We start from the raw sequence: 25,780 nt of genomic DNA on the forward strand, positions 1-25,780 counted from the left end.
GTAAAGGAACCTACCAGTGAGCAGAGAATTTGGAGTTTTTCCTCTGTGTTTTATTCTGCCTTTGCAGATATTTCTTGTAATAAGTGAAGAGTCACACCAAGCTAGTATTTAATGTATACCTCCAGGGTAAAACATTACACACTTTTCACCACTGAGACTCTGATTCTGAAAATACTTGTTCGTGTCCTTGACGCTATGGAAAATTAAACACAAAACTTTTAAATCCAAGTACTCATGCCTGTAAATGCTTCAGTTTTGCAGGATCTATTGCAGAGCTGTACTCTAGTGCAAACGCTTCCCCACAGATCCATGCATCTTACGTTGTCCGCTCATAAAATGGGGATTTACGCTCTGACAAAATCCAGCAGCTGACTGTATTAACTAGTACTATGTTGTTATGGGAAGCAGACAAAGATAAAATGCACACTTCTTGTTTGGATTACCTTATACTTTAAATTAATAGCATATTTATCCCAGTATGTCTTGCCTAAAAATCCTTGCTTGCTGGTGAGTCAGGGCAGAGAAATCTGTTTTTTGGTGCCTACATGTTTGTTCTGTGTTGCTTCTTTTAGATACTACATAGTTTTTTGATATTATTTTCCTCTAGAAGATTTAACATTTCTCACTGCAAGGGTTAAATCTGCTTGTAAAACTTACCTGCATGCTAAATCCTCAAGTTATATCAGCAGCTACTTTTCAAATGAAACAGGTTTTAGGCATAAATTGTAATAGATCTTCAGTCATACCAACCTGTGGTCCCATCAACTCCCTGGCTATGTCTTTCTCAATACCTAAATCCCAGGGCTCATCAAAATTGAAGACAAGACTCCAGGTAGCTCTGGTGGGCACCTAGTTGGTCCAAATGGCTGGTGGGTTAAAGAAACCATGGCAATAAAGACTGGAATTGGTATTTGGTATTCTTTTTTTTTTATTCTGGTGGTTAACTGTGTAGCTGTCTACTCAAGCTGGGGATAAAAAATCCATTTGGGAGACCAGCAGTACGGGTGGAATAACAAATAGCAGGAGATAATTGGCAAATTGAATCGTGTATGAACTGGCCATGAACCTTCACCCACCAGGTACTCAATGACTCGTGTCAGATCGGCCTGTGACTTCTTTAAGTGCCATCCTAAGGAGTGATATTGTAGCTCTGCTTTTTTGTCCTTTAGTTGCCTTTGGGAGGCTTTTCCCAGGCTTTGTAAATTCTGCTGCATGGCTCCAGGCAAGGGGCAGCTTGTCTTCAAATAAAACTGCTTTTCAAATTCCTGTGTCTTTATCAGCTGCTTCTGCCCAAAGCAGCAACACTGTGCTTAAAAATCCACCCAGTATGATCTGGATTACAAATATCAGGTTGTCGGTGTTAGAGCTGTAATACTGGTTTCTGTCTGACTACCTTAGAACAAGAAATAAGCAAACGCTCTTTGATTACTTGAAAATAATAAAGCAAACATTTGGTTTGCTAAACAAGTGGCTTTAGATGCTTATAATCCATCTGCGCTTAACTGCCTAACACCCCCACACAAAACGGGTACTGAAGGATTGTGTTTATGTGTCAGGGCCTTGCAAACAAGTATAGAAATGAAAAAACCCTCTTTGCTAGGATTTAGTCATTCTAAATAAATGCAAATAAATCAGTGCTGGGGTCTGTAGACCTGGTTGGATCATCACATGAGGGCAATGACATTCTGATGAAAGCGCTGGGAGCTTTTGCTCTCAAAGCACGTAGAACTGATTTTTAGATATGTGTTGGAGTAATTTTTCTTCAAGCCTTCAATATGATGCTGTGAGCACAGCTGGCTTTTTTTTTTCTTTTTGTTTGTTTTCCTTTTTATTGTGTTTTATATTTTCCCTTGTCTAACAAGACTGAATTGTGAGGTTGCCCTTTAGTCAAAACAGCTCATGGTTATAATGCTTGGTCCAGAAGTTACAGTGTCTCCAAAATGTACTTTATTCTAAATTATTCATTTATAGCAGCAACCTTAAACCCAGGTTGTGATGCAAAAATATATATATTTTTTTTAATAAAAACCCAATCAATTTAATTAACAGTAAGTACCCCAAAATGTTATTGGGCTGTGATGTTTTTGAGTTCTCTCTGATGTCTTCTGCCCTTGACTTCTACAAAGAATAACCAGTCTTCATATGTTTCTAATGGAAAAGCAGCTAATTTACCTTCACGTTACACTCACAAATATTAATAAATGGAGTGCTGTCCTGTGTAAGACCACAAGTCTAAATAATACTGTGATTTGAGCACTGGAGAAATTAAGGATGACTGGGGAGCAATGTAAGTAGCAGGAAATTACTGAGAAATACTTCTGGTTGAGGATTTTCTTAGCAGACGGCTGGACCATCATGTTTAATAGACCCTTAACCTGTTTCCCATGAATTTGTCTAAACTCTTTAGAACCCCTTTTGCTTTTCCCTTTCACAGCATGCCATGTCAAGAAGTTCCAGAATCTAAATAGATCTGATGAGAAACTGTTTTCTATTGTTAGCTTAAAACCTACTGCCTGATAATTTTGTTTCCCCTCTTTGAACAGTGAGTAACAGAATAATCATAACTTCTGTGATTTTACAGATACCTATTTAACTGTCCATTTGTGCTTTTTTTTCTTTTTGACTACAGAGTCCCTGTCAGAACTCAAAAATAATCTTTTCACTGTTCTTAACATTCTCTTGCAAACGATCACTATATATATGCACTACATAAACAATCACTATATATAGCCAAGCCATTATCACAACGGCCGTGCAGTTATTGGCAAATTACGAGCTGACTTATGGGAGGTGATAAACATAACATAGGAGATATTTATAACAAAGGAAATCAAAATACAAAAGACAGTTTCTAATATAGGTTTCTATTCTTTGCGGTAATACATTATTTTCTAGCCCTTAAAGAAGAAACCTTCAGTACTAAAGAAAGAACTGCCATTTAAAAAAGTGTTCTAACAGAGTTTATGCAGAAATTTTAAGTGAAGTTTAGTTCCAAAGGAAATTAGATATATCATCAACAAATCTACCTGAAAACACACACTGTTTAAAATTATTCAGGGATGCATTTTAATTAAGTTTAATTCATAATAATTGCATTTAAATATGCACTTATTTTTAGAAATACGGATTTTGTGTTAAGAGAGTAACTGCATTCACTTTGGAGACAAAGTTTTTGCCGAGAGAACTCTCTATCCAGGTTTTAGGTGAAAATTCAGAATTAATTATCCAACCATGAGTACCAATAGTTGTCTTATTGTACAGAGGAAGTTGAAAAAGGGACCCAGACCTTTGTCAGTGATAAATGTGAGGAAGAGGTGAAAACTAAGAGGGATGTAAGGGTGATATTTTTTCCCTGCCCCAAGTTGGCGTAGACAGTGGAAAGGTAATTGTGAAGATTTTTGGGAAACATATAGCTTCAGGAGTGTTTAACTTCATTGGAGGTGATAACTAATGATAAATGGTTATGAACATGTAATTGTAAAATTACTTTGCTATTTTATGCTTCTTTGAACAGATAGGAGCCATGTTAGAGATGTCGAGTGAATACAGAGGGACACAGCTAAAGACAGAGGAGTAGCTGTTTGGCCAGAGGACAGATAATTCAATCTAATAAGCATTGGTATGTAAATGCTGAATAGAGTTGGAAGGCGAAGGAAGGTGATGTAGAACTTTTTTTAAGGGATTGGTGCCTTTAGGTTTCTGTGATTGAAAACCCACCATTGCACTCACATTGTAGGTGTTAGCTGAAGTGCATGTGAAAACTGATATATATTTTGCCCCATTTCCTGTGTAAAAGCACTTCCTTCTTGCCATTGCTTTATTACTGGTTTTGTGTGTGGGATATTGAGTTAATCTGGGAGCCTCATTTGTATTTTTAGGTTTATTCTTGATTTTTTGGAGGGTATGTTGGTGGGGTGTATTTATTCTGTTTAATTAGCTGCCAAGCCTTTTCCTGAAACATTTAGTCTATGTAGGTGGCTTTGTTGTGTCGCTGTTGATCAGAGGAAGAGCTGGTAGTCACATGTGGAGAACTGAGGTGGGGCTTAACACTATGTAACCTTAATCATTGGGTTGGACGATGTTCTTGATGGCTAGCTGGGGTTTATTTCTGTCTCGTTTGTTGTATTAGGACTCAGTAGCAGCTCAGGACCTGTTCTTGTGGAACTATTTGCAAAAATAAAGTAGCCATGTAACAAAGCAAAGCAGTGGGATGGATGAGTTGTGGCAGATTTTGGTATTTTTGATGATTAAACTAGTGAAGAGGGAGAAAGTGACACATGGAAAGCCTGCTTGGATTTGTGTCACTGTGGTCGTGGGTTACAGTAGATGGTAGTTTGAAGAGTATTGGGGGGACTGCACAGGGGATTATACATTTTGAGGTTTATTTGGATTGAGATTTCAATAGCAATAATGTTTTTGTTAGCATTTTGGTCATGATGAAGTATGAAGTTGTTGAAGATATTTTTGAAAACTCTTTTATGTTTTCTAGTTTGTTTGTTTGTTTTTTTTCCCCTATTTTATTTTATTTTATTTTATTTTATTTTATTTTATTTTATTTTATTTTATTTTATTTTATTTTATTTTATTTTATTTTATTTCCTATGGGTAATGGAATTAGAGGAGTACCATAACTTTAGAGAAAGTATGAGTTGCAATGCTAATTGTGGAACGTTTATGGTTACATAAGGAGATGTGTTGTTGTATGCCACAAGTAGGTTGAAGATTTTTAGAAAAGGAAGGTGACAGAATAGCTGAATATGTAATTACACACAGAAAAAAAATTCTTGGCCACATCTTTGAGGGTTAAGCTGGGGGAGTCTGAGGTAATAAAAGAAGTAAAAATGACAGCAAACTCACCTTTTCAGTGGTTGTTTTACTGAAATAGGGTGTTTGCAGTTTTCTACTTAAAAAGAAGATACTTTAGTAAGTAAAGTTCAGCTCTGGAAACTGGAGGGAAAGTTTAATTCTTTTTCTTCTTAAGACGACAGCAAGAAGAAGATAATGAGTCTTACTTTTTGGTTTATGTTTACTAGTGTTATTCTATAATCTACTAGAATGCTTTTGGATTAGTGTTCATTTTTTTATTTCCTAGGATCCGGATGGGGGGGTTGGATGAAATAGCTGAAGCATAATAACAGTCAGTTGACTGAAAACGACAAATGAATATTCAACCAGTCAATCCCCCACTGAGCGTGGATAAGTAGGTCTGCCACTAAGAATTGAAGAGGATTTGTAAGTGGGGCTGGGTTGCTGCTTGTTGTTTGCATGTGTGGAGCATTTGAATTAGTAATAAAGCTAAGATGGAAAAGAATAAGGTTAGTATTCCTCCATGGTTGTAGAAGAATGGATAGACTAGCAGATAAAAAAGCACCATTAAGGTCTGACATGGCTTGATATGGTTTGCAGGGGTAGAGTCCTATGGATCCCCTAGGAGGCTGCATGAGGGCAGGGCAAGGGTTAATAAGGCAAGGTTAACAAAGAGAAAGTGTAGAGCACTGTTGCAGAGATAGTAAGGGCAGGTTGGATTTTATCAGATTTTGAATTATTTCAAAATAATTCAAACAGTGCTGGAGTTCCATGGGGAAAAACTAGGTCTAGTGGACTATCCCCAGTGATGGTAAGTGGCAGGAAGAATTGCAAGATGAATAAGTGAGAGAATGTGACATTATCAACTGAGAACCCACCTCTGATTCATTACACTAAAATAGGGTCAATACAGGGGATGGTGGACAGGAGACTAATGATAACTATAGATTCACAAAATGATAATTATAGGGTGTCATTTATGGAGATGATAGATATGAGCAATAATAGAGATGCTATTCTGATCTCCCAGGTTTCTTTATAAAGTTAGGAATTTTCCACATCTCTGACTAGTTTTTGGCTCAGACAGATTGTTTGTGCGTTTCATAATCAGGCTACTGTTTCAATGGGGATTTATTTCAGTGTTAGGTGCTCTGAGTCCAGAGATATCGTTGCTATTCAAAGAATCAGTAAGCAGCATAACTGTTTGAAACAGTTATTTGTTATAAATTAGTGGCATGCATTATCTGCTGTTGTATTAAATCATAAACCCAAACAGAAATACTGAAATCTAGATAAATATTATAAATGCATGATTGAATTATACAGAAATATATATATATATATATATATATAGCTTTCCTTACACTTCAGTTGTGGTTTATATTTGATAATTTGCAAACTCTGAAAGCTACAGTGGGTGCTGTTATTCTCACTTTCACAAATAGGTATTAGTGCATGAAAATACGAAGCCATTTGCTTCAAGCCATTTGCAACAGTCCAGTCCCAGGGCTGCTGCCATGCAATCTCCTGCCCCTGTTGATTAGCCTTCACATTCTCATAACTAAAGAGTGAAAAAGATAGCAACTGCTTTCTTCAGTGCAGTCTATACCCACCTGACCACCTTCCTAGACATTAACACAGATTTTTCAGTGGCACAGGGAATCACTGAAAGATAAGCTAAATCTTCCTTTGGGAGCAGTGCTAGGTTAATGTGGACACCCTTCAAAGCTCTCTGTGTGGTGTTTGTTTCATTTTGCATAGAAATTTCTGCCTTCAGAATACCTGGGGGCTTTTCAGTGCTTTATCTGATGAAATGAGATGCCAGTAAGAGCAATCTCTAGGAATACTGGAGACTCCTTTCTGTCACACATTTATGGCCAGCTCAGGCTAGAAGCTGGCTGCACTTGCAGCGAGGGAGTTGCAGCTCCCCAAAATCAAAAGCTTTCACACCTTTCATGGCTACCCAGGAAAGGAGATCAGGGACCTTCCAGGTGAATCAAGAAAAGATGGACCCTTCTGTAGACATCCGATGAGTCTGAGCTCAAACAGGAAAGAAACTTGACTTACACTCTGGTAAAGGATGACTTGGAGAGCGACACATCCTGCAATGCCAAGGCAGTGTAAGCAAAAGGCTTATGCAGTGTCATAAAATTTCATTGTTTATTACTATTCATCTTCATAGTTAGTGGGTGAAATAGGATCAGGTAGAAATATAAATAGATAGACATATTAAAAAGGCTTCAGAGGGATATTAATGCACTGTCTTGCAAACCAGCTTCTACTTAGTGAGTGCTGGAGTGTTCCCTCTGACCAGACCAGGGGATGTAGGGCAGGCACTCAGGCCTTTGGCTCTGGAGCTTCCCAAGGCACTGCAACAAGAGTGGACATGTGCTCCAGGAGAGCTCTGGATGGAGGACCCTCTTATAATTCCACCAAAGTTTTGCTTTAATTTACAATTTTCTAAATAACTCTTCCATCTGGGTGACTGATAATCAACACACTGGAGAAGACTTCTTGTAATGACAATTGTGAACAGAGAGGGGACTTCTGTCCTTCTCCTCTTCCCTGCTCTCCCTTTCTGTCATCAGCTGATATAGAAATTCATCTAACACTGTATTTAATAAAAGCATTACAGGTTGTCAGGAGTAAAACAAAGCATTCCTGAATGAAAAGGTTACTTAAAACTATCCTGTCCCAGGATTAGGACGATCAGGGGAAAAATGTATTCTTATTAACAGAATGAAACAGCTTACGCATATCTGGAAGGAAAATAAAGTAAAAGCTCAAAAACATTAGGAAATTTGCTGATGAGATGTTTTAGAGGAAAAAAATCTAAAAGACATATTGCTTTCTACACAAAGACTTCAAAAAGAAACTCATAAAACCATTCAGGTATGTAACTAGAGAACCTGGAACAAGATTTGGTGACAAAAAGTCTTGTGCACTGTTTTCAGAAATTTAGCAATTAGAACTGGTTGGATAACTGCTGTTTCAGGTTGCTTTTAATTTTAAGACCTGAAACAGCTTTTTTATTGAAAATTTAAAAGGCAAAGAATTTGTGTGACATGCTGATAAAATATGCCATCCTAACACAATGAAAATGTTTTAAGTGAGCTATTTAAACCTCTTGGATTTTAAAAACAAATCATAGCAGGAAAGTATTTCTAGTTTAAAGTTGTGTTTTTATTTTTCTGAAAAGAAACAGTGGTGATAGTGGCATAAGTCTGCAGAGCAACTTGAATCTGCATTTGCATCAAATTTTTCGTCGTTGGAAGGTTTAGGCCATTTCTACTCAACATAGTGATTGGCAATACTGCAGGGAAGTGAACAAACAAGAAAAATACAGACATTATGTCCTCCATTACTTTTTTCCACATAGGAAAATAAATATGTTTTGGAGTTATGAGAAGTTTCAGAAGCCATTAAGAATTGAGAATGAACAATTCCCAGTCAGAGCAATCCATAAAGAACTGCTGAAAGCAGACCACCTACACACTGTTTCTGACAAAGAGAGGAAAAAGAGATTTTTTCAGTGCTGTAACAGTTTAAAAAAGAGTATCAGGAGCAAAAGATCTATATGACTGTAATAGTTGCAAAGAGTTTTTTGGAAAACTATTTGTCCTGAATTATAGGAGATAAAATGTATTAGGTTTTGCATATACTTCTTAATGGCCTCAGATACATCATGAAATGCAGTTTAATGAGCAGCGATGTGAATACTGTGATGCTACTACAAGCCAGTCAAATAAAGCTTGCTGGAGTGGAGAGCAGGCTGATGGAAAGCTACTAATGGAACAATAACTGCATTAAGCTAGAGGCTTCTCCACAAGATAAGAGATTAAGTCACTTTACTCCTGTGCCCAAAATACTCATTATAAAACCAAAAAGGAACACAAAACTGTGTGAGAGATATTACTGTTCCTCTCAACAAGTGCAATATGTAATCCAGACTCCTTACTTACAAGAGAAGAACAGGAGGGATGATTTAGAAAGAGGCCAAATTCTTCCAGTTATAATCTTCTGATATGTTTAGCAATAACTGGCAGACCTAATGAAACAGAGATGCATTGGATTTTAAGCCTGACAAGAATGAGCACAACTTGCAAACACCATCTGTAAGATGTCCAAAGCATTGCTGTTGCAGAATATGTCCCTGGTTCTGCACTGAAACAGAATCTCATGTTTCATCCCCATAAAAGTAGTTTAGTTCATTTCCGAATGTAATAAATACAGTACAAACAAAAACAGCACCTGGCACTTCCCTGGATAAATCAAAGAATTCAGCATACAGCATGATGATGGTATTTTCATGACACTGTTTCAAGCAAACAAAGCAGAGTAACATGCAACTTGCCCAGAAAATAAATGTCAGGATTGCCAAGAAATGGTTACTATTGCTAGCAACACAAATGAAAGGCAAATTATTTTCTGTGAGCTCCTAGACTATGGTTGTTACAATATGAGTTGGAATTAACGTTATATTCATAGCAACTGAAATAAAGGGAATTTGATTTGAGGGCAGGGGTAGGAGAAAATGTTGTCACCATCTCAGAAGGGTCTGCCACGCCAAGCTAGAAAACAAATTTTGCTAAGTATTTGTATACTAACTCACACTGGAGTTCTTGCAAAAAACTTCTTGACCTCCAGCTCTCCAATTTATGCCATATGCTTGGTTGAGGTTTTGAGGTCTGTAGTTACACTGCTGACTTGGAGGGATAATTGACACCAGCAGTTCATTGCTGTGATTAATAATTTCGGTGCTGGTGATATTCCCTGGTTCACTTGTCACCTTATTCCATCAAAATAAACAGATCTTTGGCAATAGCTGTCCACACTGTGGTGTGACAGATCATCCTCATGGTGTGTTTTTCAGCAGTAAAGAAATATCATGATGTTATATATTTAAGTATGTTTAAAAGTTTAGAAGGAGATTCAACCAGTCTTGCAGATGTCAAGGATAAGTCACACTGACATAGCTGGGATAAGAAACCCTCTGAGGCTTGGTAACAATTAATCCTCTTTATACGTTAGAAGGTTTTGTGTTTCCTTTGGGATACTCTGAGCTGTGTTTTGAGGTGTAGACTTTCTGCTCAGTGTAGCTATTTGTATACAAATGCATCCCCATATGTTTTTCAGCCATAATGCTGGTATGTGCTGTTGATAGATCTTGGCAGCTGAGTGTACAGGTCATAGAATATGTATGTCAGGCTTATCTGAAGAAATAACCCATGTGCAGGTGATGAAGAAATGGGGTTTGAATAACAAAATTCAACCTACTAGTTAAATCTTTGCAAAATGCATATATTTGCAACATGTAGCTACATATATATAATATACATGGGTATAGCGTAGATATATGGGCATGTATGAGTCCATAAAAATAACTATTTTCCAAAATCGGGCCTTTTAAGCATGTACTGGCAGGCCAGGGTTGTTTTTACTACTTTGCAACACAGATATCTCTATCTGATATGCTTGACTGAAGCTCCTTTTATTGTCAATGGAGATTTAGTCAATGGAGTCAGGAGCGTGAGGCAAGATTAATCTTGTTTCAAAAAAGCCACCTCAAGCAGGCTGGATCAGTCTGGTGCTAGAAATGCCTGTTTCTCTTAATTGACTAAAAAGGGAGCCTCCAGTCATGAGCTCGGTTGTGTCTAAAATTAGGCAGGAGGAATCCCAGACATATTGCTGACTTTGCTGCCGATTGCTGACTAAACTCTTCCATACGCAGTACAAATTTAGGTTTATTTTTCTGCTCTACTGCCTGTTGAATAGTTACTTGTGCATGTGTAAAACAAGGCTAACTCACCATTCATTTTAAACAGAATTTTTAACTGCTTGGGTTGTTTTTTATTAAAAAAAAAAGAAAATCCTGATTTGATGGATTCAATTACTGTGAAAGGCAGTATACAGAATTGGGGCCACTGGCTCACATTTGGGACCTCAGCTGTGAAGTAAGTATTTAATATAGAATTAGCACTGATTCTTGACCAGTGTCTTATGCTTTGCCAGTTCCCAGCCAGCGGTGCTATGTGGGCAATGGCACGGAGTACAGGGGCACGGCAAAGACAACCATTTCTGGACACAGCTGCTTGCCATGGGATTCAGATTTGCTTTACCAAGAGCTTCATGTCGACAGTGTTGAGAAAGCAGTACAACTCGGCTTGGGGCCGTTCTCTTACTGCAGGTGAGAAAAGCTCTCAAGTGCCTTGTATTTGTAAATCAAGAGGTGGATGTGTTGTGTAGGGGAGAATGGCCAGGAATCTCAAAGCAGGTTTTGTCCCTGCCCTGGAAAAGCTGGACTGGCTCTAACAGGCTGACTCTAGAGATGTTAGTGTGCACAACACATGATATGGTAGATGGGTTAAATCAATAGCTGTGACCACTAACAGAAGCTCAGAGACACCATGTGGTGTGAATTTAGGGAATGTCATATGCAGGGACAGGAGCTGGACTTGATGATCCTTGTGGGTCCATTCCAAATCAGGACATCCTATGATTCTAATGTTGGAAACTCCAGGTCCTTTTACTTATTTATTTATTTTCCCTGGGATTTTTTTTTCTTTCTTTTTGAAAATAAGACCTTACTGCAAAACTTTTGAAATGGTTCATAAATGACTATCTAAAAGGAGACAGAAATGTGCTAGCCAAGTTGAAATGTTTAATTTTTTATTTCTAATTCTTAAATTTTGAAATACAGATTGTAAAGGAAAATATTTTAAAACGGAAAAGTTATTTGAAAATGAAAAATCAAAGCACTGTACTTCAATTATGTTGAAATGGCATGTCAAATTTCTTTCCTGAATTTCTTCCAGAGCAAAATTATTGCAAAGTAAAATGTCACTGTTTCAATTTTGATTGAACCATACCTATGATAAACTGCATTTCTACTAAAGTTTTCTGTTCAGCTGTAATGAAAATGTCTATGATACATAGGTTTGTGCTTTCTCCTCAGTCACTTTATGTTCCACCTCCCTCTGGGGTCTTTGTGAGGTCAATGGATATTCACAAATAAAGGAAATGTTTCTTTTTAGAGAGAATCCTGGAGATTAGCAAATGTTAGAAATGAATAAACTTCAGATGTTCTCCATAAATTGGGGCAGCGACGGCTGGAGGCCTGTATCTAGTGGAGTGCCTCAAGGGTCGGTGCTGGGGCCAGTACTGTTCAATATATTCATCAATGACTTGAGTGAGGGAACAGAGTGCACTGTCAGCAAGTTTGCTGATGACACCAAGCTGGGAGGAGTGGCTAACACGCCAGAAGGCTGTGCTGCCATCCAGAGACCTGGACAGGCTGGAGAGTTGGGTGGGGAAAAATGTAATTAAATATAACAAGGGCAAATGTAGAGTCTTGCATCTGGGCAGGAACAACCCCAGGTTCCAGTATAAGTTGAGGAATGATCCATTAGAGAGCAGTGTAGGGGAAAGGGACCTAGGCATCCTGGTGGACAGCAGGATGACCATGAGCCAGCACTGGGCCCTTGTGGCCAAGGGGGCCAATGGCATCCTGAGGTGTATTAGAAGGGGGGTGGTTAGTAGATCGAGAGAGGTTCTCCTTCCCCTCTACTCTGTCCTGGTGAGACTGCATCTGGAATATTGTGTCCAGTTCTGGGCCCCTCAGTTCAAGAAGGACAGGGAACTGCTAGAGAGAGTCCAGTGTAGGGCAACCAAGATGATTAAGGGAGTGGAGCATCTCCCTTATGAGGAAAGACTGAGGGAGCTGGGGCTCTTTAGTTTGCAGAAGAGGAGACTGAGGGGTGACCTTATTAATGTCTATAAATATACAAAGGGTGAGAGTCACAAGGATGGACCCAGGCTCTTCTCGGTGACAACCAATGGTAGGACAAGGTGTAATGGGTTTAAGCTGGAACACGGGAGGTTCCACTTAAACTTGAGAAGAAACTTCTTCTCAGTGAGGGTGACAGACACTGGACCAGGCTGCCCAGGGAGGTTGTGGAGTCTCCTACTCTGCAGACATTCAAAACCCACCTGGACACCTTCCTGTGTAACCTCATCTGGGTGTTCCTGCTCCGGCAGGGGGATTGGACTGGATGAGCTTTCGAGGTCCCTTCCAATCCCTAGCAATCTATGATTCTATGATTCTATAAATTACTGGTTGATGTCTCAGAGGTGGTTTGGTTTTTTTTTGTGTTTTGTTTTGTTTTTTAACTGGAAGTTAGATGAGTATTTCAGGAAGATCAGAATGTGCTGCTTTTTCTAATTTGTTTGGTGTTAAGAAGCATGCATGCCTGCTGAAAGAAGCTCCTCTCTATCTAACACAGAACAATAAGCGGTTCCTACACCCTCTCCTAATGCAGACTGTCTTGCTTTCCAAGGCTTGGTCCTGATTCAAGCACTTAAGCATGTGATTTATGGTGTCCCAGCACAGTATGGCAATTTATTAGGCACATATTTTGTGCTTTGATAAATCTTGATGGCTTCAATTTGCATCATTTAAGCAGATCTGAAATGCAAAGAATAAAATGGTGTAGGAGCTGATGTGTTCGTGTTCTGTAGAGCTGAGAAAAAAAGCTTTTCACTTTTTTGTCAGCTTGTTACAATTTCTGGGGATATCTCTGCTACACTATATAATCCTGCAGACATCTTCAAATAGTCTAATTTAGAAACATTGTTGGCGGAAGATGACTCAACCTGTGTTGCTTCTTCAGTTCTGAGAAGCTGAAAGTGCTTTAATTTTTTTCTGAAGAGCAGTCATTAAAAAGAAAAAAATATTGAAGAACCTTAAAATAATAGATAGTACTTCTGATGAATCCAACTGAAATTAGAATTAATGTTTATCTGGAGCCTTGAATTACCTTGTCTATTTTTCTTGGCCTACTCAAGATCTTTCTGGCTCTTTAAAGTTTCCTGATATTCTTAAACGAGTAAACTGGGCAGATTTCTGTTAATTATATAGCATTGAGAAAGACAATTAGGCTGTACCATGGAGAAAACCTAACGAAATCAAACCAATACCTGTTCAACACCAAGGTAACAAAGGACTAAACTGTTTCTGATATGCCTTTTTTTTTTGTCCCCCTTTTGAGGAATACAATATTTTCTTGAGGTAGTCATACATTTCCTCAGACTCTCTGGGGAATGTGAACTTCAGCTCCTCAAATTAATTTTTGCTAGCTGTTCTTGTTATGGATTTTCTATGAATCTACCTGTGTTGGAATTTCCTTGCTTAAAAAGATCATCTAAAAAAGGAATCTTTCCCATGGGATTTAGTCCTGAAAATAGCTGAGCTGATATCTGTTAGAGTGCTTCAGTGTGGGCTGTATTTAAACCATGTGAACATGCTCATGAATCCAAATACTTGTAGGCAAATTTTACAGGTGTTTAGTCATGTGTCTGTATTTCAGGTCCTAAAGAACCTTAGGCTTGGTTAGCTTGGAGCACGAAGAACACTACTGAAATGCTGCTCACCTGTGTAGGGGTTAGTAGGTGCTTCGGTCCTTTGCCAGGTAGCTCAAAACCTGAGAGTCCTGTCAGTCCTCTGCATGCTGCAAGAGGAAAAAGAAGAAAACCTCCAGGTAGCTTGGAACAATACTGTGGTTAATGCTTGTGATTCACTCTCCCCTGAATTAATCAGAAATCCAGATGATGATGAGAAACCATGGTGCTACATCACGAAGAACAACAGTTTGTCTTGGGAGTATTGTGACATTCCATCTTGTGGTATGTAAAGGCTCTCTTAAAATCCATGTTATGAATGAATGAGGAAAGATTTAGTGATACCAGAACAAGCTTTCACTGTATAATTTTGAATGTTCTCCTGTTCCCAGGAGTGCTGTATATTTTACTGTTTGCAGTAAATTAAATGACAACCAGATTCTTTTGCATTTTTTTTTAAGTTGCAATACAATCTGTGATTTTTGTCCTGGAATACTATATAACAGCACTGTCACACAACTGCTTTCAGTCAAAATCATCCCAATATCATCAATTTTTCTTCTAGAACATGCACAATGTCAGAAATGATTGATGCTCTGGTACAAATTGTCATTACTCAGGGAATTACGGGCCCAGAGAAGTGAATGGGTCTCTGAGCAATCAGAGGACTGGATCCTCTGATGTACTGATGATGTACTAGATGTAGTACTTAATGCCAAAAATTAAAGATTCTTCTCTTCTGTAGATTAGTATTTAAATGTTAATGTTGAAGCTGACCTTCAGAATGGAGTTGTAATCTGAAAAGACAGTTTATAAAGTGGTCATTTTTTTCCCCTTTTATGGTCCTAATGCATTTGATACATGATATTTACATAATTGTCCTAGTCCTTGTTATTGCAGTGGCAAAAGCTCAGTCCAGAATTTAGGAATGAAGAGGTGATCTATCATGCATTATGTGCCTCTCCCAGTAGTGAACGTTGTATTTGTACTGGTAAATGCAACAGTGTCCAGTAATGTTCACAGACTTATTTAATTTACAGTAGTACACATGTAGCCAGGGTGTTGGAATAGGCATAGCTTTCATTCTTGCAAGTCTTTGGAGGAACTGAATGAGATTCAGTTGTATGTAAATGTTTAATGATCATTTAATGAACTTTTCTTTTAAAGAGTCCTGTAAAAGTTCCAGGCCTTACAAATCACAAGGATTTATAGTCTGATACCATATCCCTTCCTATCTCAGCAAGCAGGGAAAGGAGGCCACCAGCTCCAGACAATGCAGATAGCTCTGCAGTTACCAGAAGACCATGTGGGAGAAGGCACAAAAAAAGAACTTTTGTGAGACCTAGGATTGTTGGGGGATCTTCATCTCTGCCTGGATCTCATCCCTGGACAGCAGCTATATATATTGGAGAGAGTTTTTGTGGTGGAAGCCTTATTCAGACCTGCTGGGTGGTGTCAGCAGCACACTGCTTTGCAAACAGGTAAACTCACCCATTAATATGACAGTAGCTCCTTTGCTCCTCATACTCACTGCTTGTGGCTCACAACAAACCTGAACTGAAACGAGTGACAAAGATGTGATTTTAAAAGTCTGATTTTTCAAAAGGAGATTCTGACAATTTGGGTGCAGCTCACAGGTTGACAAGTAGCCTGCAGCCCTGTTGTCTCACAATCTTCTTCCTTAAGGAGTCTCAAAGAAGCTGAATGACCCAACTGAATTCGGTCGTGCTGAGCAGGACATAGAACGGGAGCAAGAATGCAAGACTAGGAACTTGTATGTGCAGGCATCTGCAAGGGGATATAAGTATTTCTCTGCTTCTCAGCTACCTTTTTAAATGTTTTTGCCTGCTTTGAGGTGTAATGCAGATGACCATGCTCATTGCAGTGTTTAATTCAAAAAGGCTGAGACAGTCAAGCAATGATTTAGAGGAGACAATAAATTACCGTTGGTTGACACAAATAGAGTGGGCCAAGCTTTATGAAAAGCCAAAGGGAAGAACTAAACACTTAATTTTTTGAGGCTGATTTCCTTGAGAGATGTTTTGGGTTTTTTGGAGTGGTTTTGTCCTCCAGCCGTGGGACACTGGAGAGAATATTGACCATAGGATGCTCTTACTTCATTCTAAATACTTAATTTTCCACAAATGCTGAACACTTTCCCCGATTTCAGTTTGGTCACATTGATGAGAAAAATATTACATCATTTCATACCCATTGTTCCTTTGCATAGTAAAGAAGCCAAGAGAAACATAAAACCTTGTGCCAGAATACATACACTGATAGCTCGTAGAGCTAATAATACCATTCTGAATGCTGTACTGAAGCATTTGGAGCTCGAGCCACAGCGCATTTGTTTTTCAAATGTTGTGAAATAGCTACTAACTTTGGCAGCTATTCAGGACATTTCCACCCACTTCCAGCTGGTGGTTTGGTACATACAGATTTTCCATAATTGCTGCATTGTAATTTGCACTCTTCCGTATGTTTAGTTAGCCACAATTTCAACTCTTTTCCGCTAGGAGACAATAGATACCTGTGCAGATTTTTTTTTTTACTTATTATTATTTCTTTCTCTTTTCTGTAACCTCTCCTGTTTTATTTCTTTTCCTGAATGAACCACCTGTAAGTCATAGCAGAACCATTCAGTGCCTTTAATAGCTATTCTAAATCCTACCCTGGGAAGAAAACTTCCACCCTGTTTTACAGGCCCCAAATCTGATTTTCGAGGTGATTCATTTGCTATTGCAAGAACACTGAGAAAATCCTGCCATTACATATCGATCAAAGAATATATTATTGTCTTATTTTTTTTTTCAGTCACAAAAAAATAAACTTTGCACTTTCATTTGTTAATTATAAGCACAGTTATTGTTGCAGGGTAGCTGCTGGCTCTATGTGATGCAATGAATTAGAATCTCTTTCCTCCAAGTACATCACTGTTGATTGTTGCTTCATACTCAGTACTGGAGGAGACTCCATGGTGCTTTTGTATCTGATGAGCACTGATGATGCACAGAAACACAATTAGGGAAGCTGCAGTGATGTTGACCACTCTGCATCTGTGCATGATGTGTGACAGCAGATATTTTCTACCCCTGCACTGGATAATAAATCATATGAGTGCTCCAATGTTGAAGACACTTGATAACTAAATTCATTGTAGACATGCACATGCAGATTGAATTGGTTTTATAACAAGAGTGAAATTTGAATTCCATTGCTTTCAAAGGTAGAAAATTTACTGTCTTTCCAAACACTTACTGATTATTCCCAAATGTCCCTTTCTTCCCAACTGCTGTACTGTTTCCTATTAGTTGCCTGTCCTAAGGCAACGGATATGAAAGCATTGTGGTCTTTTTAAACACACAATGTCTGTAAAAATGTTGTGGATTACAAAACCAGTGTTTTCTTCTGAGTGTGCTTTTTCCTGTTAGATTAGTGTGATGTTGGAACCTTCCTCCACCAAGTTGCTTTTGATTCTAGACAACAGATTTAACATAGATAAGCTAATCTCAGAACAGAAGTGGTGATAGCTCTTAGGTGGAAGCTGCCCAGATGTTCCTCAGTTGTCAGTCTGCCAGCACCTTTAAAGCCTTGACCCATGCCTGTAATATTTTAAGAGGCTGGTTTCCCAGAGAAATGAGAGGTCCACCACTGACTCTTCTTTTGGTCCCTCATTTCTTCCTCAGTAGTATTTGTACTCATTGGCAAAGTGTGGTCCACATTAATGCAGTTGAGTTTCTAGAACAAGAAGTGCTTGCAGCCCCTGAAGATGCTTTTGAGCTGGACAGCAGCTGGGCAGCAGTGCATGTGCTTGCCTTTTACTAATACTTCTGTCAAAGAGCAGTAGCCTTTAATTAGGCTAATCAGGACCCACAGAGCCTGGGACTCACTGTAACACTAGTCATCTTTTTCCTGGCCCACAGTAGGTAGGAAGCTTGGGAAACATGTCAAGGAATTATGAGAGGGTAAATAATGGATGTGGTGAGGGACTGAGGTTATTACTGTTCAGAGGACACACAGCCATTGGAAACCATGTTTTGTTCGGTCTGATAATCACAGAATTGCTTGTGTGTGTGTTTATTTTATTTTATTTTGTTTTATTTTATTTTATTTTATTTTATTTTGTATTACAGTCCACTAAAATCAACTATTAAAGTAGTTCTGGGTCAGCATATATTTAATAAAACAACTGACGTAACACAAACTTTTGAAATAGAGAAATACATCTTGTATCCTGATTATTCTGTGTTCAACCCGACTGACCATGACATTGGTGAGTATTTTTGTTCTTACAGTTTTATTTTCTGTTTGCTTAAGTTAGTTTCAAGTTGATCTGTCAAAAACTGCCTTCGCAGTGGAAAAAATTGTAAGCATTAGGAGAAGCTTTTGAGTGCAGAGAGTTCTTAGTTGCACCAGAGGTATAACAGCATCTGAAAGCTAAACAAATTCAGATGTGAAATAAATGGCAAAATTTTAAATAATTATGATAATTAGCATTTGGAGCAATTTACCTAGATGTATGGCAAATTCACCATCACTTCAAGTCTTTGTGGGATTAGGCATTTTTTCAACTGAACCAGAAACTGTGGGCTTGACGCAGGAATTACTTGGTAAAATTCTATTGTCTGTATTGTATAGAGGACCTGACTCGATGAACATAATAACCCCATCTGCTCTGAAAATCTATGTTACTAAGAATCATTTTTACACCAAAATAGATTTAAGAATCAGCTGTCTTATTAGTCAAAAGCCCTTCTGATTGACCTTATAACAATAGTCAGAATGCTGATGTAACAGCAACTCACTTCTTATTTTCTGATCTGCTCTGGTGGAAGGTGGCACATCACCTGGGGGTATTGAGCTGTGTGAGTGCTTTGTCTATGAGACTATTTAACAGCCTGGCATCAGGGATATTTTAGGTCAGGCAAGTACTGGCTTTTTTTTGCTCCCAGATGGTGAATATTTTCCACCACATAGCAAAAAGCATTCAGATTCTGTGTTGGCGGGAGCGCTGTCAGAGTGTAGCAGGAGATGAACTGGGTTTGGGGTATTACTCTGCTCTGAAATATCCTGGTGTAAACCACCATCGGGACTTTCAGATCTCCTAACGTTTTGAATCACTCTGAAATTCGGCATGCCTCACCAGTGTGCGGTGTCCAAATCTAAGGTCAGCGGAATGTGGAGTTTCTAATACATGCTCCACTGCAAACAAACAAGCAGGCAGAAGCTGGGGGAGGAAAGATGTGGGGGCACATTCTGCCCTGTCAGTGATTTCTACTGATGAAGCAGAAGAGTTATTTCCTGCTGAAAATGCTTTCCTAAGGGAAAGAACCTGCCACATGGGTGTTTGGTGGGAAGTTCGAGTGATTCAGAAACAGGGAGAGTTGGTGGGTGAGAGGAGGTAGGTGAGGAAGAGCAAGCTGCTGAGTGTTGGAGCATGGTTTGTGTGGGCTTCTCAGCCTGTGAGATACTCTCTACATGTTCCACAAAGGCAAAAAAACAAATGTAGTCAGTAGAGAAATAAGACTATCTAGTGGGATCTCTTGCTTTCCACACAGCTATGCTCAGAAAACCTGGAGCTTCCGAAAGGCGTGATGTGAAGTAATGGGTTTTTCCACACTACCTCAGCTCTGTCCTCTTTGAGTAGTGTGTCCAGACCCAACATGTTGCCCTTGCTACACCAAGCACAAAGCCCCCCCTCTGTTGCTCTGCAGCCAAACACAGGGTGTTTGCTACGGGGCAACCAATGCTTCTACTACTTTTGACATTTTCTTTCAATATTAAGCTCATGATGCTGCAGAGCTCCCTATTTACACTGTTCTCAGCTGCATGAGGGGATAGCAAAGATTGTGTAATTCCTTGTAGCTTTCAGAAGCTTGGTTTTGAAATACCCTGATTTTTTTATTCCTTATTTTTCAAGATATTTAATTGTGCTGAATTCAGTGATCACAGAGCAGGAAATACACCAGCTCTTGCAGTAATTGTTTTTTTAAATCAAATTGGAATTAGGTGTGTGGACAGACTTTCAGAAGCAGTGAGCTCTTGTACATCCCACTTATTTCAGCTGAAAGTTGTGGATATGTCACTGTTATTTAACTTTAAGGTAGGAGGAGACATATGTATTTTTTATCTTCCTCCTTCTCTACAAAGGCAGTGAAGCAAAATCTGCTCAGTGAGTGCAGCATAAAATAAATATTCCCACAAGGGGAGTAGCTAAATGTTTCAGCCTTCAATTTGCTGTGAAATCAGGTGCTGTTGAGATGAGTCTGTCTGTCTTTGATTGAAATATCTTAATTAAGAGATGCTTAGGGGATAATTAAAGTTGTATCTGAGACCCATTGCTGCCAATCCTATTAAAGAAAGGGAACAATCACTTTATTTCTCCTATATATTCTGTTCTGCAGCTTTGATTAAGCTGAAGAAGAACGGCCAGCGTTGTGCCGTCAAGTCCCAGTTTGTTCAGCCCATCTGCTTGCCAGAAAGTAACACTGTTTTTCCTGATCAGTTCAAATGTCAAATTTCTGGATGGGGACACAGGCATGAGGGTGAGTAAAATGAGAGTTGGTGTCTGTAGAAAAAAATGACAATTAAAACGTAATGCTCAAATCTATGTTATACAACTGATAGTTTGGTGTTTGTTAAAATGTTTTCCAAGGGACTTCCGGCAGAAATCTTTTTACTTACCTTTAGATCTTCCTTACAGCCCTTGGAATTTGGAGCATGGTTCCCTTAACCAAGTGTTTGTGTCTGCTTTAGGATGGGATGAGCTGTGGGCCAGCTAGATCTCCATAGACTGGGAGGGGAGCAAGTAGTTCAGTTGCAGGTGCCAACAACTTGACAGTTTAGTCGAGTGAATCCTGCCCCTGGTTTCTCAAGGTAGATATCAGAGACTGCAAACCAGATACAATTTACTAGTCTGTGATGAAGGAGTTCTTTACCTTCACCAGCAAGAAAATTTGGAAACATCTACAGGAGAGGGACAGATAGACTTTGGATAAGAAGTGTTTACATCCGGCTTGAAAATGTGGAAAAATCCAGACTATCCTTTCAGAGGAGGAATTTCAGGATTATGAGGCTTGACCATGTTCCTTTGATGTGGAGACAGCAGAGATCTATGTAGATAGATAAGGAGGATGGGGGTGCTGGCTGCCTCATTTTGGTGAGAGATTTAGTATGAGAAAGTGTTGTCCTGATCTAAATGTGTAGTCTAAAGGCAAAACCAGGCAATGGACCCTATGATAAATTGATGACTTAACATCATATCTGGAGAGAGGAGGGGACAGGAATGCTGGAGGAGTGTTCGTGAGTCTCTAGAAAATGAGAGAACCCGGAGAGGATTGATGTCTGGACATGGCATGCTGTTATTATAAAGGTCATCATACTGTTATTATAAAGGTAATGGAATTTGACTGGAGGAGCAGAAAGTCATCGGATCACTAGAAAAATTGTTATATTTTAGAGACATCCACAACACAAATATGACTGAGATGTATTAAATGTGTTTATATGTTTTATTTTGCATAGTGTTTCCACGTTACACTCTTCACGTTCTATAAAAATGACTTTCTTTTCCTTTTTGGGAATTTTTTTAAGATACACCTGGTTATTCACATGTCCTGCAAGAAACACTGATTCCAATTATTCCTGAGGAGAAGTGCAGAAGTCCTGAAATTTATGGAACAGAAATCACTGAAAATATGTTCTGTGCTGGCTACTTTGATAGCAAATCTGATGCTTGTCAGGTAATGTCGTGAGTCATCTCTAGGCAGAGAATATAAATGTATATTATTGCCAAAAATGTTGTAGTGTTAAAGTGTTTACTTTTGACATTACTGTGTTTTTATAGAAATGTTCATAAAGAAAAGTAACTTCTGTGACTGCACTGTTTGCTTCCACCTTCAGTTTTTAACATTTTCAATGTCAGATAAGATCTACAGAAAGGCAAAAAAGCCTCAAGGGTGTTATATTCCTCCTGCCTTCATAAAATGCAGTGGCTGTGCACTGGATGGTGAGCTGCTTGAGCTCTTGGCTGAGCTTGCAGCGTGATGGTGAAGGTTTGCTGGCCTTGGGACAGGGATGCATTGGCAGGTCAGTCAGCAAGGACCTGTGCAGAGCCAAATCCCCAAGCTGCTGCCTGTTGCCGTATGGAAATTAGGTAGGAGATGGGGAACAGCGTTGAGGTCTGGAGGAGGAAGGAGCTGAGGTTACTCTAGTGAATGGGATTTAATGCTGTAGAATATCAGTCAATTGGAAACTTTTTCATGACTTCTGTCCTTTGTGAAATGACCTCATGCTCTTACTACTTTGCACATCTTTTTGAATTGTGTCACACCTTGGATCTGAAAAAGGATGCAGAATTGTTGTGATGATGGATGAGAGTATTTTTTAAATGAAGGATCAGATTATTCCTTACATAAACCTTCAGATTTTATCTTCAATTCATTTTGAAGAAAGAGGCTTATGCTATGTATCTATTAGCATAAATCTGGGAACAAACAGTACATAGCTAATAGCTGGCAGTGAGATTAATTATAGCAAAGAATATAATGTATACTGTGTGCTGAAACCCCCACAGAGATCACAAAAGTGTCCAACAAAAGTTATTCAGACTGAAATGGCAGCAGCCATCAGTGGCTCAAGGTTTCCAGGCCAGGGCTGAGAACTGGTTGTAATTATTGGCTGCAAATGTTCATACAAGCCAGAGAACTAGAATCTACCTTGCTTGCTCAGTTTTCCTTGCCTTACCCAGAAAGTACAAGTACAAGATGCAACACTACAGCTGGTTCTTGCTCCCTGCTGTGGAGAAACAGGGTTGGTCAGGAATAAGAAGGAGAAAGAAGAAAGTGGAGGGAAGGAGAGAGGAGCTGCACAAAGACAAGTGGTCTGGAGAGAATTGCAAAGTCTGAGACACAGTGATTTAGAATCACAGATGTTGCTGAAAACAGTGCTCGTGACATTAAATCATTGTTAGTGAATCAATAACTCATTTTTTTCCTGTTGGCAGGCTTGTAGCGTGATCCAAAGAGAAATAATGTAGACTTAATGTCACAACAAATGCAGCTGACCTCTGAGTTTTCTCAGTATATGCTTAGGAAATTAATCTTTAAAACAACTGTTATGTATGAATGTATTTCAAGGCCAAGAAACACCAGTGGATAATCCATTCTGCTCAAGTATTTTTTTAAGATTTTATTGTTGGGGTTTTTTTGCTCAATGCAGTTATACCAAAGTGCTGAATGTAGATTGATCTCAGATACAAGACTTCATTCTTAACTTGGGACTTTCCCAAACTGATCTTTTCTGACAAGTTTCTATCAAATTAGATGATATTTCCTTATTTTTTACACAGGGAGATTCTGGTGGACCTCTGGCCTGTGAGAAAGATGAAATCTCTTACCTCTATGGAGTTATCAGCTGGGGAGATGGCTGTGGCAGAGTCAACAAACCTGGAGTATATACGCGAATGACAAACTATGTAAACTGGATTAATGAGAAAATATCTCCCCGAAAAACTAGTTGAACTGTTAAATATGCTAATAGGTGAAGCAGGGTGCTGGAGTCTTTTTGTTTCATTAAAGTGACATAAATATTTTATTATAAGCTTGTATGAAAACTGTCACAGTTATTCTTAGCAATTCCTCATCAGACCACTGACAGTAGGCCTGTGAAATCTGATGTCAGGATCCTTGATCTAGAATTTTAGGGCTGTCAATTGCTCAATATACAGGACTGTCATTATTTGCCTTAATAAAACAAACATGTCCAGACAGGGACAAAAATCTACAAATGTTTCTCTGCTTAGGTAATTGCATTAGAATCACAGAATCACAGAACGTTAGGGATTGGAAGGGATCTTGAAAGCTCATCCAGTCCAATCCCCCTGCCGGAGCAGGAACACCCAGATGAGGTTACACAGGAAGGTGTCCGGGTGGGTTTGAATGTCTGCAGAGAAGGAGACTCCACAACCTCCCTGGGCAGCCTGTTCCAGTGTCTGTCACCCTCACTGAGAAGAAGTTTCTTCTTAAATTTAAGTGGAACCTTTTGTGTTCCAGTTTGAACCTATTACCCCTTGTCCTATCACTGGAAGTTATTTGAATGTTTGTGCACTTTCTGGTGGAGCTGCCATCCCCAAACCAACTTGTAAAAAGGTTGTCCTTGTATTCTCAGGTGAGACAAAAAAATAAACAGAAGGAGCACCAAAAATGAAATTCCCTCCCTGTCTCTTGAAGTTGAGGTCAAGAGACACCAGTAGAGCAAGGGCAGTGAAGCTGCTCCTCAGTTAACTGTGACAAACCAGTTCTGGGGAAAAAACATAGGGTTTAGGTTTTGATTCAACCAAACATGTAAGAGTATTTTAATGTTCCGCTGACATAAAGTCAGGAACAAGCCTCAGAGGTCTGCTGAATCTGGTGTGCAATTTTCCAGCAACGTTCATGTAAAACCTCCTGAGAGCACAAAGATTCTTGTTGAGAAATGTTGGAAGTCGAAGCACCTGATTTCAGGCTGACGCAGTCAGGATATTTTGCAGGCTGTGAGCTGCCCCTCACCCTGAGGATGGCTGTGGAAATACTTCACCTTGATGATAAATGCCTAAAAGTTCCTTAAATTTAACAGTGTTTTGAAGATGTCTTAGATGTTGTAACAAGTTGTTCAACTGTTTAGATAACTCAAAAAGAAGTTTTCTGTTAGCAAATTTTTAAACTGGATTTTTAAACTTGGGAGTTTTCTTGGGAGTTTGATGATACCATAAACCAGAGGCTTTGCTGTCACGGTCTATGGAATTGTTATTGGAAGAATCAAAGGAATTATTACGATATATGGCTGTTTAGAGGCTGTGGATTCAGCTATGTAAGAAAAAAAGGCAGAAAATGATTCAAAACCAAAACAAATTCTACTCTGATAAAGAATGGAAAATGCCAACTTTTTTTTTTTTTTAATATATATATATATACAGGGAACCTTTAGTCATGTCAGGTATGTACATTTGGAAGTGTTGATGTCAAGTGTGTTTCTTCTCTGATAGTGAATGTTTTTGAATTCTCTTAAGTGTTTCGAGCAAAGCTGTGTTTTAAGATACAGAATTTTAAAGCGGTGCCTGGATACTCAGCTATGTGTTTTGTTTTATATGACTGGCATAGTGTCTTCATGGTGAATGATTTTGGCAGTTAAAAGAAACTTTGTATGGAAAAACAACCAAAACCTGAATTTGTGTAAGTAGAAATATATAACAATGCTAATCTAGATAAATGACATAAGCTGTTTAATAAAAATGTTTACCCTCTGTTTCTTGGGCTTTGTTGTGTATAAAGTTATAAATGAATCTTTGAATCCCTCTGTAGGTTGTTCACCAGGTTGAAAGCTGGTAGAAAAAAAAATGAAATAACAGTTCTGTGTGCTGGAAGGCATCTGAAAAGCTCTGTGTGAGAATCAATTTCAGCTGGTGGTGCTCCCAGTTTCATGCAAGTGTTGTACAAAATTTCCATCAGACAGATGCAAGAGCTTAGACACAATTTTCAGATATGAATACTGTAAATACTAAGATCAAAGTCTTTAGTTTGTTTTTTCTGAAGCACTA

General features: G+C 38.8%; 1 protein-coding gene across 1 annotated transcript in view; it reads left to right on the plus strand.

Moving 5' to 3' along the window:
* HGFAC (HGF activator) overlaps nucleotides 1–25,488 on the plus strand; it is a 43,035-nt gene extending 17,547 nt beyond the window's left edge. The window contains exons 8-14 of the mRNA XM_005498445.3: nucleotides 10,819–10,993; nucleotides 14,402–14,487; nucleotides 15,443–15,683; nucleotides 18,339–18,478; nucleotides 20,610–20,750; nucleotides 21,799–21,947; nucleotides 23,555–25,488. Of these exons, the coding sequence (XP_005498502.1) occupies nucleotides 10,819–10,993; nucleotides 14,402–14,487; nucleotides 15,443–15,683; nucleotides 18,339–18,478; nucleotides 20,610–20,750; nucleotides 21,799–21,947; nucleotides 23,555–23,725 (1,103 nt within the window). The 3' untranslated portion in view covers nucleotides 23,726–25,488. The remainder of the gene's footprint in view (nucleotides 1–10,818; nucleotides 10,994–14,401; nucleotides 14,488–15,442; nucleotides 15,684–18,338; nucleotides 18,479–20,609; nucleotides 20,751–21,798; nucleotides 21,948–23,554) is intronic.
* Nucleotides 25,489–25,780: the final 292 nt, after the last annotated feature.

The sequence above is a fragment of the Columba livia genome, chromosome 4 (assembly GCF_036013475.1).
Source record: "Columba livia isolate bColLiv1 breed racing homer chromosome 4, bColLiv1.pat.W.v2, whole genome shotgun sequence".
Lineage (NCBI taxonomy): Eukaryota > Metazoa > Chordata > Aves > Columbiformes > Columbidae > Columba > Columba livia.